The sequence below is a fragment of the Neolamprologus brichardi genome, chromosome 10 (assembly GCF_056152115.1).
Source record: "Neolamprologus brichardi isolate AB-2024 chromosome 10, ASM5615211v1, whole genome shotgun sequence".
In the NCBI taxonomy this organism is placed as follows: domain Eukaryota; kingdom Metazoa; phylum Chordata; class Actinopteri; order Cichliformes; family Cichlidae; genus Neolamprologus; species Neolamprologus brichardi.
Genome location: NC_142113.1, coordinates 25,358,780 through 25,373,001, shown reverse-complemented (window position 1 = coordinate 25,373,001; position 14,222 = coordinate 25,358,780). Strand labels below are relative to the sequence as shown.

The window sequence follows — 14,222 nt, the reverse complement described above, 5'->3', positions numbered from 1 at the left end:
TTCTGAGAATGAACCAGATTCATAAATGTGTAATCTGGCAAAGCAGGTGCAGTTTTGGTCTCCTAGATAACCTTTTTCCACTTTCGTCAGATTTCCAGTTGGTTACAGCATTTTAAATAAAGACACAAGAAATTATGCTTGAAGGTTTTTTGTTGTTTTTTTTATTCACATATCTGCTACATACTTAAGGAATGATATCCGATGTCGACATGATGGTTTCAAGGTTTATCGGTGCTACTTAGTGATGGAAAAGGGACGTAACCTTTCATTTCTGTGCGCACCATGAAGGCCTCTCCATTTTTGGTCTCATCTGTCACCAGCTCAAGGATGCACTCTGCTACCTCAGGTGTACTGAATCAAAAAGGTACAGTGACATCAGTGAATATGCATGTACGCATTATTATATCAAGTTATACAGATGGAGCAGAGAAACAAAATGTCGATGTTGTAAGGTTTATGACTGCTTTAACAAGAAACAGAAGAAAATTACTCACTTTAACACCCCAACCTTTTTCACAAGCTGGTCGGCTACACCCTTCAGGTGGGCAAATTGTCCCAGTTTGTGTTTGATTGCCGTAAAAAGTTCGGTTTCAACAAAAGCTGGACAAAGAGCGTTGACCCGTATTCCATAGTTTGATGCTGCAGAGGCAGCCTAGTAAAAAATAAATAAATAAAAAAAAATTCACATAATTAGCCTTCTTGGTTTAAGTAAAGCATAGCACAGACATAAACATTAAGTTACTGTTTGTTTCTAATCGGAGGCATTAAAATGCAGGTTATATTTATTTCTCAAGTGTTCGGAGACCAATAGATGAGGACTATTTGGGCATTTTAAATTGAAAAAACAGCAGTAGGTTGGAGTTACACAGAGTGCATGTACATATTGATTCATAACTCTGCACTGAATGAACATGAGCAGCAGATTTTTGGACAACCCATTGTTTTTGTCTCTAATACACCAACACAGTAGAGTTTAAACACAGCCTCCCACTTTCAGAGGCTCAAAAGTAGTAGGATAGAGTAACATTATTTTAAGTCTGAGGCTTGTTTTTAATACTTGAGTGAGAATCCACTGCAGTTAGTGACTACCGTATTTTCCGCACTATAAGGCGCACTTAAAATCCTCAAAAATCAACGGTGCGCCTTATGTATAAATTCTGGTTGTGCTAATGACCTCGAAACGATTTAACTGGCTTCTGGCGAACCCCAAGACATGTTGAGGGGGTGATTTAGCCGTTTAAAGCAGCTGTGTTGGATCAAGGACACATCTAAAACCTGCAGGAAACCGTCCCCTGAGGCCTGGAGTTTGACACCTGTTGCAGTAGACACACTGGCATCTTCATTAATATCACACTCAACTGACTGCGTTTTGTCTTCCCATTGCACTGATGGGTGCACAGTTCTCAGGTGCCTGAGCATGATATCCTTTTCATGCACACTCTACACTCTGCCTATGTATTGTCAATAAAATTGAAATGGTTCCAGATTTTGCTTCTTTTCTTGGTGTCACTCATTTTCACTACTATAACTTTCTAATATGACAATGTTGAGCAGGAGGGAGAGGGAGAGAAAGAGAGCCAAGGGCAACAACAAGAGACAACATAAATTACACATAATTTTGTGCATAATTTTATATTGTTGTTGAAAATATAAAATTATCAACAAAACAACCCGAAGAGCCGGTTGGGAGCCGAAAGAGCGAGTTCTCTAAAAAGAGCCAGAATTCCCATCGCTGTAATGTTGGCCTCCTTTACTTGTGTCAACATATAATTGGACGTCACATTGAGAGTTTGCAAGAAATGTTAAAATCCACTTTGTTGGTGTATAGAAGAAAAGCTCTTATTGTCCATAGAGCTACAGATCAGATACTACACGACCATAGCATCTTTCAAAAACTGACATTTCTGGTCACTTTAATAATAAATGCATAACTGTGTTCTATCAGATGAATGACTCAACAACATAGCTCTAAGCCTTTCTGTGGGGGGGGGGGGGGGGGGGGGGGGTAGTAGTATCTTGAGGAAGGATTTCAAAATAAAATAATGACACTGCCTTGACAATTCCTGGTACGACTAATTTGCAATGACACTTTCTTTTTTGTGTGGTTAGTCACTTATATGGTGATGGATGTCTTCGTTTAGCTTATGCTTATTCTAATGAAGTACCATCTGGCAGCACACCAACACACCAGTGTACAACTGGTTTTACATATCACTAAATCACCCAGTCTTCATAATATCACAGGAACACTAACATAAAATAGCTGTTATAAATGATTTCATTGCACATATCATAAATCTAATTTAATCTAATGTATTTTATTAAACTGGTATTAGACCTACTGAACCAAGGCACTGCCATTTAATTCAATGGAAGAGAATAGCTTTATTGCCACTGAAAGCAGAACAAATAACAACAAATTAAGAGTGCAGCTTCTAATATCAGTTGTGTGTTTTATTCGATATCTTTGTTATCCAACAGAAAAAACAGTAATCATGGATAACTACTTTGCATTGTTGTTTGCTAAGACGCAGGGCAAGTTGGTACTTGCCCTGCAAAAATGTAGCTTTGCAAGTACTACCAGTAACGATTAACTTGTAACTTTATCATCAGACCTGCAGCTTCTTAATGACTAAAGGAGCATTCACACATGCTGTCATGGTCCTGGGTGCTGGACCTTGATTTTTTTGCTAAATTTTAAATTCTTGTTTATTATTTGATGCTGTTTCATTCTTAGTTTGTTTGTTGTTTATATCTGATTTTCAGCACCGTTTGTAGTTTGCATCCCCGAGTTAGTTGGACTTGACTAGTTCCAGCTGTTTCTTGTTACCCAGCTGCTTCAACTCATCAGTTATGCTCAGTTCTGCCTGCTTTATGTGTTTCTTAGGTTTTGGTTCTAGTTTTTCTGACCTTTTGTAGGACTTTTTGTTTTGGGGATTTTGTATGTGCGTGTACAAGTATATGTCTCACCTCTTCTCATTTAATTCTGCCTGATGATGCATATGAGTTGTGTCCATGTGTAGTTGAAGGCTGTTTAACTATCAACTATGCTGCGACAGAAACAACCACAACACACAAGGCTAGCTACCCTTCTCTAATTTAGATCATAAGAAACAGTGATTATTCACCACACCGATCAAATTTTTGATCAACTCCACCATTTTCGCACAATGACAGGCCACACCAAGAAACACCCTGCACTTTCAGATGTTTTCATAGTGTGATTACTTAATACAAAAAACTAAGGCAAAACTTACATCACGCATGTATGTTTATAGAGACTGCTAGCTAGCATATCACAAGGCAAACAAATATCGTTTTGATGTTCTTGAACAATATCATGGGGAGTTCTTTCTTACCGCAACGGCTCGAGTAAATCCGATCACTCCGTGCTTGGTAGCCGTATAGACAGGACAGGTAAGCAAAGGGAGCAGACCTGTAGGACGGGTTGTATCAATCATTGTAAAAGATTAAAGTTTAAACCCGAATTGCATGACTTCTAACACTCTTGTCTGTGATCTCTCCAAGTTTTCATTAAACAGTATTTACCTGCCATAGATGCTATGTTGACGATGACCCCTCCTCGACCTCCATTCGTCTTGCGCATGTGCTCCAGCGCCAGGTAAGTCCCCCTAATAACACCCGCCTACAACACAAACTTTATATTTGGCAAAAATCTTTCAACTGTCTATGAACACTTGCCTGCATACAAAATGTTGTGAAATGAATAACAGGAATATTATTGTGACATTATTATGTCAGACCAATAACTGTCCTACATGTCGCTCTGAAATCTTCAGCAATCCCATTTGAGACAGAGCAAATCTAACACGTCTGTTGTGCTTTCAGCTTCTTACGAGGTTTACGGAGATCATATCCTGCCACTTCTCCTCATTCAAGATGCCGGCATTGTTGCACAAGATGTCGATTGCTCCAAAGGCTTCTGCAGCTTTCTGAAAGGCAGCTGAGAGAGTTTACAGGAGTCACTTAACTTTGCAAGAGTCACTTTACAACTATGCTGACCTTTCCCACCCACCTTTATAGGGTTAGGCTTATTAACTGGCAACCCTGAGACATATTTTGAGATTAGGACAGGTTTTATGGAAAAGTGGCATGGGAAATGTCATGATAAAGACCTGCAGTTTTTTGTTTTTTTGTTTTTTTTTTTACACGTAAACATTCTGTTCTAAACAATGCTAGGAAATATTAAATGTTCCTGTATCTTCCAACACAAAATAATCTGACTCAAATGTTCCTCTGAGCTCTGATGAAACAAACAAGCCCAATTTAGCTGTTGTTGGATTAAAATCTTACTGTGCTTTTCTTCTCTCCCTTGTACCCACAGTTTTTCCAGATCTCACTGACCTCGTTCTACTCTCCTTTTTCACTGCATTTCATAGAATGTGGATTTCCAGCCGCAATCAAATGCCACTGGCATGACTCAAGACAAAATGTCCCCAAATTTTGGAAACTTCCTTTCATCTGGTGAACATCTGCTGCCTGGAACACATACTACGAAATCACAGCGCGTTTGATCAGTTTCATGTGTTTCGGCAGTTGTTTACTTCAGGACGAGCCGGTGACCCGTTTACTTTAGCATTTCCAGCTGTTTCCCCCTTTTCGGTACCTCCACCATTCACAATTTGTTTTTCCAAGTTTGTGTGCTTTACCTCTGAACTCCTCATCTGATTCAACATTGCAGCTCAGGAACAGGGCTCGGTCTGCTCCATACTCTTTATTCAAGTCTTTAACTAGATTCTCTCCTTCAACTTTATTCACGTCCAGGACGGCAACCTATTGACAGGAAGGTTCAAGGATCAAGGTTCACATGCATAGTTATACAAGTATAACACACAGTGAAATGTAACCTGACACGTTCCTCGACTTGTGCAAAAGTTAAGAGAGAGAACATTATATACAGTGGGGCAAAAAAGTATTTAGTCAGCCACCGATTGTGCAAGTTCCCCCACTTAAAATGATGACAGAGGTCAGTAATTTGCACCAGAGGTACACTTCAACTGTGAGAGACAGAATGTGAAAAAAAAAATCCATGAATTCACATGGTAGGATTTGTAAAGAATTTATTCGTAAATCAGGGTGGAAAATAAGTATTTGGTCAATAACAAAAATACAACTCAATACTTTGTAACATAACCTTTGTTGGCAATAACAGAGGTCAAACGTTTACTATAGGTCTTTACCAGGTTTGCACACACAGTAGCTGGTATTTTGGCCCATTCCTCCATGCAGATCTTCTCAAGAGCAGTGATGTTTTGGGGCTGTCGCCGAGCAACACGGACTTTCAACTCCTGCCACAGATTTTCTATGGGGTTGAGGTCTGGAGACTGGCTAGGCCACTCCAGGACTTTCAAATGCTTCGTACGGAGCCACTCCTTTGTTGCCCGGGCGGTGTGTTTTGGATCATTGTCATGTTGGAAGACCCAGCCTCGTTTCATCTTCAAAGTTCTCACTGATGGAAGGAGGTTTTGGCTCAAAATCTCACGATACTTGGCCCCATTCATTCTGTCCTTAACACGGATCAGTCGTCCTGTCCCCTTGGCAGAAAAACAGCCCCATAGCATGATGTTTCCACCCCCATGCTTCACAGTAGGTATGGTGTTCTTGGGATGCAACTCAGTATTCTTCTTCCTCCAAACACGACGAGTTGAGTTTATACCAAAAAGTTCTACTTTGGTTTCATCTGACCACATGACATTCTCCCAATCCTCTGCTGTATCATCCATGTGCTCTCTGGCAAACTTCAGACGGGCCTGGACATGCACTGGCTTCAGCAGCGGAACACGTCTGGCACTGCGGGATTTGATTCCCTGCCGTTGTAGTGTGTTACTGATGGTGACCTTTGTTACTTTGGTCCCAGCTCTCTGCAGGTCATTCACCAGGTCCCCCCGTGTGGTTCTGGGATCTTTGCTCACCGTTCTCATGATCATTTTGACCCCACGGGATGAGATCTTGCGTGGAGCCCCAGATCGAGGGAGATTATCAGTGGTCTTGTATGTCTTCCATTTTCTGATGATTGCTCCCACAGTTGATTTTTTCACACCAAGCTGCTTGCCTATTGTAGATTCACTCTTCCCAGTCTGGTGCAGGTCTACAATTCTTTTCCTGGTGTCCTTCGAAAGCTCTTTGGTCTTGGCCATGGCGGCGTTTGGAGTCTGACTGGTTGAGGCTGTGGACAGGTGTCTTTTATACAGATGATGAGGTCAAACAGGTGGCATTCATACAGGTAACGAGTGGGGGACAGAAAAGCTTCTTACAGAAGACGTTACAGGTCTGTGAGAGCCAGGGATTTTCCTTGTTTGAGGTGACCAAATACTTATTTTCCACCCTGATTTACGAATAAATTCTTTACAAATCCTACCATGTGAATTCATGGATTTTTTTTTCACATTCTGTCTCTCACAGTTGAAGTGTACCTCTGGTGCAAATTACTGACCTCTGTCATCATTTTAAGTGGGGGAACTTGCACAATCGGTGGCTGACTAAATACTTTTTTGCCCCACTGTATAATATATACATTAGGTGAATGTGCAGTAGTAGCATGTATTCAGCAAGCAGGTGAATTCTGTACATTAAGTGAATTAAATAAGAATAGACAATCTGAGTATTTTACAAAATAGACAATATGAATGTATTTAAAATTAAAGGAATTTGAAATGTACATTGTGCCGGTGGGCACAATGAAGGAGAGATCAGTTGTCAGTTTGTTAGGTACACAACTAGGCTACATTAGTTTTGCCTTAAGAAGCTGCACTTGAAATATGTTGTTACATAATAAAGGCCTTATTACATCAGCTCTTCAAATAAGTTATCATGTCACGTGTGTCACCTCTGCATGTGTCTTATTTTATTTTCTCCATAAAACTCAATATTTTGCCCACTTTTCATCCACACACAACCTTTACGAACTAAAAATACATAAACCACAACCACATAACAAATGCAGCCCTGACACAAAAACAGATACGGCAGGTAGATTTCCACATTTAATCTAAGATAAAGATTAAGATTAAACTTGGCAGCTTTGCAAGGTGTTTATGTTTAGTAAAGGGCACACCTACATGTTCAGACTCCCCCTAAATATACAGGCTCTTGCTGACTCCATCGCCAGCTGCTCTCTGCCCCACAGGCTGATTAAAAACTTCTTGGCTGTGGGGCATGAACAACTAAAAACACAATATAAAAGAAAACAGCAACAAAAAAATGAAGAAAAAAAACTTAATTTAATAAAAAGAGAGACGTGTGCAACAAGTGAATTTCCACATTTAGTCATGGATTACATGCTGCTAGTCAAGTGTTACCAGTTAATGTGTCATAATTTGGCATGCTGTCAACAGCTTGGCGACTCTACGACGGTTGTTTTGTAGTTGTTATTTTTTCAACTAAAGGGTGCCGGTAAATGTAAATTAATATTTTTTCTACACCACTGTTTAAAACAAGCGCACACATATAATCTCTCTCTCTCTCTCACACAAAGAAAGAAATCCAAGTCCGAGCTTAATCTTTACCTTAGCACCGTTTTTCAGAAGAACCTCCGTTACCGCTTTCCCTATTCCCATCGCCGCTCCTGTCACTATCGCAGTTTTACCGTCCAGAGCCATTTCAGCTGTTTATTAAGAAGAGCCAGGAGGTGGTCAGCTTCTTTACACACGCAAAGAACTGAGAGAATGTTAAATAGAGAGAAATTGGTCGCTATTTTAATCAGCCCATCTGTCGCCGCCCACCAGGAAGACACACGGGGCTTCAAACGTGTGGCAACCGTGCAGAGGTTGAGTGAGAGACTGGAGGTCACTCACTTTTGTACCATTAGTAATAGCAAGTGTTTAAGTACATCTTTGTTTTAGGCTCTTGCACATGTAATACCAATTGTATGAAGGCTCGGGGGCTCCTCAGTTCTCTACATTGTGCTGATTTTCGATCAAATACTCTGATTTTGTGACTGCTTCTTTCAGTCCTTTCTCATTTCATTCGTAGCCTTTAGTCACATTACTCCACCTTGCCATGTAACCTTTTAGGTAAAACTATTGTCTAGACATACTTGAGTGCAGACTAGCTTCCCCTTTTTTTAAAAAAAAAAAAAAACAAAACAAAACAAAAAACACATCTTTGTTTTGGTAACTTCCCTTTCACCGCTGACTGTGGGTGACAATTCTTAAGACAGACCCGTGTGTATCTATGTGAGATCTGACTGCAGTGCCTTCAAACAATTTGTGTGATATTTTGCAGTGACAATGCATTTTCCCTTGTGGTTTGTCATTTCGGGTATTGGCAGAGGAAGTTGATTTCTGTTCACAGAGTTTATTCTATGCCGGTACAGTAATGAGTTTGTTTAAATAGGGGAAGAAAAAAAGTTACATCTTTGCAGTGTGTGGTGCCTGCAGGGCTATTTCTTGCTCTGAGCTATAGCGTTCAGATGCAGTCAATATTTGAGCCATACATTTGTTCTTGCTAGTGTGAGGCCTAGCGTCGCCATATGAAATTCACGGTCATAAAGACTCCTTAGCTATGAGTTCCCCTTTAGGTCTCTACACTTCTGAACTCAATATTCAGCATGTGGATAAAACTAAAAGCAATTTTAATATTTGGTCACCTTCTCCAAGCAAGCATTCCTATACAAGCTTCTGTCGATAAAACACTGCATTGAGACATTTCAGCCAGGACCTGGAAATGTTTTGGAAACCTGAATAAAATCTTGCTTCTGTGTGGTGATCAATGTTGATCAGTATGAATACATCTGCTACCTTTATTGCAACACTACAAGTTTAGCAGCTCCTCCTACAGTCAAATGGTTTAAGTGTCAGTCTTGTGCAATAACAATACTGAAGTTTGCCAGTGGCGGGATGTTGCAGATCAAACACCCACACAGATTTTATATTTTAATCTTTTATTGCAGTACATTTCATATGTTCTGCAGAAGTTGAAACTCTTGCCTGAAAGACTGAAATATTGTCATGAGCTAATCAGTGGGCGATGCTGGAAAAGTTACATATCTCTTCTCTTTTGGGAGAACTAGGAGAGCTTCTCCATTTTTGGTCTCATCTGTCACGAGCTCAAGGAAGCCCTTGACTACTTCTGCAAGCCTGCATCAAGACATACAGTTACCATGAATATTCATGTCCACTGCAAAATACTTTTGAAAACATAATGCAATGTGTACAGACATTTTAAGGCTTTGTACAATTTTAGAGACTCACGTTAACACGCCAAGTTTTTCTATCAGTTCCTGGTTGGCATCTGCCAAGTTGGAGAATTGCCCCAGTTTGGACTTTATAGAGGAGAAGAGGTCTGTTTGAACGAATCCTGGGCAGAGGGCATTCATCCGTATACCATAGCCTGATGCAACTGAGGCAGCCTAGTAAGAAAAAGGTTATCTTTACATTTTGTGTAGCTCTCGATTCAATAAGGTGCTGAAAAATGGTCACAGGAGAAAGATTGTGATCGAGTCCACTCGAACACTGAAGAGAAACTGAGCTTTGTGACCTGCATGTTCTCCTGCTAGCAGCAACCATCAGATGATTGCTACACTGGTCAGAGGCATGACATGAATAGCAACAGTAATCAGGTGTGTCAGGATATCCTCCACCCTGTTATTCCACCAGCAGGATGAACTGACGTTACAAAGCAGGATGATCCATGCAATTTCTAGTTTCAGTTCTTCAATACCATGTGCTTCAGTGTATGGTGCCAGTCCATTCCCTTGTGCATACTTTTGTTGCAACAAGTGCTTGGTGGAATTACTGTTGCCATCGTGTTAGTCTGGTCATTCTGACCTAGCATTATGCTCACAACTGATGCTCGCTGATTTTTTTTTTTCCCCCCAGACCATTTTATGTAAACCCTAAAGTGTGCTGGAAAAATCCTAGTAGATCAGTTTCTGAAGTAACAATCATTCAATCATCTTTTTTGATGTCTCTTTGAACCTCAAGTCATATTGACCCAATCAACTTTTACTGGCTGATTAGACAATGTGTTAATGAGCAGTTGAACATGCAAGTTATAGCAGTGGCACAGTTGCCCTAATAGCCAATGAGCCCAACATGCAGCTTACATTGACTCTCCAGACAGTACAAACAAATTGAAACTGATTTTTCCTGAAATTGTGTCAGTTTCCTTACCGCAAATGCTTGAGTAAACCCAACCACTCCATGCTTGGTGGCTGTATACACAGGGGAGCAAGACAGAACGCCAATACCTGTAGGATGGGTTGCAGTTCAAGTTCAACTCAAGTTTCCCTTTAGCAGTCCTGATAGTTCAGGCTGTTCATGATTTCAAATGAAGTGACTACAAGGCATGAAATGGTCTGTTTAGACGCAAACACATCATTTTGTTTACCTGCCATGGATGCCACATTGATGATGACCCCTCCACGACCCCCAGTCAGCTTGTTCATGTGCTCGATAACCAGGTAAGACCCCCTAATACAGCCACCCTACGACAAAAGGCATCCATGACATTTGCAATCTCTTGCATATCTGATGTTGAGTAGCTCAATGTGAGTGTTTCTTACAAGGTTGATGGCAATAGTTTTCTCCCACGTTATCTCATTGAAGATGCCAGCATTGTTGACCAGGATGTCAATTCCACCAAAGGTTTCTACGGTTTTCTGAAAGGCAGCTTGAGACACCACAGGAATAACAGTCCTTTCAAAAGGAAGTGACAAAATTCAAGCCAACAATAAAAAGACAAATTCATCTCTAGCCGTTTATTGGGAACTACAAGAACTGTTGCAGCATTCCCAATTCATGAAGCAACTTTAAGATTACTACAGAAGCATGCCAACTACAACTACCTCTGGAATCTGATCAGCTTTATTAGCAGCAGCTACATTAGCAAAACCCCTGTGCTCTGGTGGCTCATTGACTCCCACATGAGCAGCAAGTAATGTCTCATGGTCTGGAGCTCCAGCTGCTGATAACTGCTCATACTGTGACTCAAGGTGGTGAGGTCGAGAAAAATTCACTGACTGGAACAAACTAAATCTACAAGTATTTGAAGGAAAGCAGAACACACGCACGCCTTTGCCGCCACCATTTACATTTTGTTGTGTATGCATGTTACCTTTGATCTCTTCTTCTGACTCTACGTTGCACAGCAGGAACAGGGCTCGGTCTGGTCCGTGCTCTTTGTTCAGGGTTTCAACTAAACTCTGTCCTGCAGTTTCATTCATGTCCAGGATGGCCACCTATATGTGCAGGACAACACATTTGGCATTTTGTTTTGGTCACATCCTGCAGTGAAATGTTATGATTTCAGATTCAGATTTTATTTGTCACATACAGGTTGCCCCGCAGTGAAATGAGACACCCCCCCGACCTTACACACATAACACAGACATTACATGGGGGTTACAAGTCGGAGATCGGCAGTTACGGAAAAAAAAAAAAAAAAAAACACTGAAATGTACACACAATGGGAAGGTACAAGAGGAAAAAAAGAGACCCCTACTCATGCTGTGCTTCCATGGTAGGACAGCACGAGAACAGGAAACAAAAAAACTCCTCTGCACAAAAAAAAAAGCACATGAATGTTCACAGCACAACATTATGAAGACATAACAAGCCACAGGGTGGGAGTAGGGGGATGAGGAGTAATCCCAGGCAACACAACAGACATCCTGCCACTGCGCCGACTCGCCAGCGCGGGCCCAGACCCGCCTCGTGTTCCCAGGAGGTAACAAGCATCGAAGGCGTTGGAAAGGGAAGGGGAGATGAGTGAGTGCTTATCAGTGTAAGTGTGTGTGTGTATGCGTGTCCATAGTTCAGCTGAGACAGTGTCCTTCGCCCTATCAGGCTAAGTAAACAGTCCTCCAGCCAATCCAGGTGGCCTTGCATGGGATGGGGAGAATAGTCATCACACAGTCGTTATCAGGGAGTGTTTGTCCGGCTTCAGCCTTGGGCCTGTGCAGCTGGCGCCGTGGTGGTGTCTGCATTTTGATCCCGAATTTGTTGATTTATTGAGATTTTTCAAAGCTGATCTTTAACACTCTGATGCTGGTCTCTCTATCTCCCGTTGGAGAGCCGCGAGCCTCCCCATGATGGTATCAAACTTCTGATCCGTGGTGTTATCATTCTTTTGATTCTGAGACCTCACAACTGCTGTGATCCGTTCTGTGATGTGATCCAACTTTCGCTCAAGGTTCTCATTTTGAGCAGGGCCCTCTCTGATGTATCCCACCATACGCTCAATGGTGTTGTTTTGAGCCTTCACAGAAGCCGTAAGCGTCTCCAAGGTGTTAACCATGCTGCGTTCGTTGTGAGAGGTCGCGACTCGTCCCGTCGCTTCAATTCCAGCGGGCAGCTTTGGGGGGGTTTGAACAGCCGGTTCCGCTCTCTTATTTCTCCGATAAGTCAGGGCCATGCCAGCTCCGATCAGCAAGAACCCCGTTATCATGGTTCCGAATAGGTAAATATCTTCAGCGTCCTCGATCGACAGTCCCGCCAGGCACACGAGCCTCCATTTCTGCCACCCGTCCATCGTGTAACCGGCAGGGAAAGTCCCTCCGGGGCACTCGGGCTCTCCCGAGCCCAGACTTCTCGTTGAGAAGAGGGTGTCAATAGCATTCAGAGACCAGTTGATCAAATCCATAATTCTCTTAGGTTTTAGAGAACGACAGTGAGAGACTGTTCCAGGGGAAAAGTAATGCACATGAGACAGACAAGGACGGAGAGGCTAAGCAGGGAAGATAAGGGTAAGGAGGAGAGGAGAAAAGTGCGACCGCCTCCGCTGAGAGCCAAACGAGAAGAGGAGTGGATTTACCCCCCCATGAAGGGTTTTAGCCACAAACACACTAAAAGAGGTGGTCAGGAACCTGTTCCTTTTCCATCCCTCCTCAGTGAGGATGAAAATTTCATTTTAATTCATCAGACAGAGCCTTCCTTGGTCCATTCTTGCAAATACAACCCTAAAAATAAGTTAAATTTCATTGCTTAGAGTTTAACAATAAGTGTTACCATTTTTAGTGAAAGAGCTATAATAAATGATATTAAATAGATAGCAAGTTTCCCCTCCAACATCCACCTTCCAACACCACAAATACAGTCATTTGGTGGGCAACCAACTTCATACCAGGGGGATAAACTGAAGACAGCTTAATAAAAGGATGCAGTTCAAATCAGACTCATTCATACTGACTTAACCTGTATCCGCTTTCAAACTCCAAATAGGTCAAGCAGTAGTCTACTTGGAGTATTTGATTTTACTCATCTATGACTAGTAAAACTAACAAACGTATCTCACGCAGTTACATGCTCATATTCATCACCACAAATTTACTCATTTATTGCAGGAAAAAAAAGTATTCAACCTCAGCACTTCAAAATGTGAAGCACAAGAATATCTGATCTCAAACACTACCTTGGCACCATTTTGCAGAAGAAGTTCAGCTATTGATCTTCCTATTCCCATCGCAGCTCCGGTCACTACTGCAGTTTTACCATTGAGCGCCATTTTAGCTGTTTCACAAGAAAAGACTAGATTTGCAAGGACATGAGAAAATGTTAAGCAGAGAGAAGTTGTGTGCTTTTATATGTCGCTGGTCATCAGGAAGCCATACAATTTCCAGCTGGAATACAGGGAGAGGCAATCAGAGTAAGTGAGTGCACCTGTAGGAGGTGTGGCTCTGCTGACTGAAACTTGGCCCAACTCAATAAAACATCATTTGCCCTCATTTATTGAAGCTATGTTTTCTTTGCAAGCAATAGCAACTGTTTCTCAGATTTACTGAAGTGGAAACAGCCTAACTTAGTTTGATGTCTTTGATACAGGCAACACAAATAAGTTAAATATTTTGAGCTAAATCCGTCACAATAAGTCACTCTTCAGTTTGACCAATGAAATACTTTGGAAATGTTTGAAATCTATTTTGACCTGACGTTCATAAATCTCTTAATCCCCACAGCCATTAGTGGAGCTGCATGTGGCCAGCAGATGGAGGTATGGAGCTGTGCAACTTTGTGGCCAGTGTCTCTGATCTACTGTCAGAAAAGTGAAAGAGAATGTCAAAAACACCTGATTTTCAGCTTTTTTCTGCTTTTACCTAATGTTTTGTTTGTTTGTTTGTTTTTAAATTCAAGGAGAGTAGCCCAATGTAAAGTTGTTGTTTTTTAAAATCACATGGTAAGTGTTTTTTTCTGAGGCCTTCAAGTGGCAAATCCAATTAGCCACATGCATTTATGAGGAGTGCATTCAAATAAACAGCCTAAAGT

General features: G+C 41.5%; 2 protein-coding genes across 3 annotated transcripts; both read right to left on the bottom strand.

Moving 5' to 3' along the window:
* Nucleotides 1-143: 143 nt before the first annotated feature.
* LOC102800128 (15-hydroxyprostaglandin dehydrogenase [NAD(+)]-like) lies at nucleotides 144-7,800 on the bottom strand. The gene is made up of 7 exons (XM_035905247.2): nucleotides 7,527-7,800; nucleotides 4,671-4,794; nucleotides 3,858-3,964; nucleotides 3,550-3,646; nucleotides 3,360-3,436; nucleotides 495-652; nucleotides 144-351 (listed from the first exon to the last, which is right to left on the bottom strand). Exons 1-7 carry the CDS (start codon nucleotides 7,617-7,619, stop codon nucleotides 219-221), a joined length of 789 nt encoding a protein of 262 aa, XP_035761140.2. The 5' UTR covers nucleotides 7,620-7,800; the 3' UTR covers nucleotides 144-218.
* A 1,103-nt stretch (nucleotides 7,801-8,903) lies between these two features.
* On the bottom strand, nucleotides 8,904-13,609 carry LOC102800042 (15-hydroxyprostaglandin dehydrogenase [NAD(+)]-like). 2 transcript variants are annotated; one of them, XM_087847443.1, is made up of 7 exons: nucleotides 13,372-13,609; nucleotides 11,077-11,200; nucleotides 10,526-10,632; nucleotides 10,351-10,447; nucleotides 10,134-10,210; nucleotides 9,213-9,370; nucleotides 8,904-9,098 (listed from the first exon to the last, which is right to left on the bottom strand). In XM_087847443.1, exons 1-7 carry the CDS (start codon nucleotides 13,462-13,464, stop codon nucleotides 8,975-8,977), a joined length of 780 nt encoding a protein of 259 aa, XP_087703569.1. In that variant the 5' UTR covers nucleotides 13,465-13,609; the 3' UTR covers nucleotides 8,904-8,974. The 2 variants fall into 2 exon arrangements, with proteins under 2 accessions (XP_087703569.1, XP_087703570.1); XM_087847444.1 differs by lacking the exon at nucleotides 13,372-13,609 and adding an exon at nucleotides 11,464-12,757.
* Nucleotides 13,610-14,222: the final 613 nt, after the last annotated feature.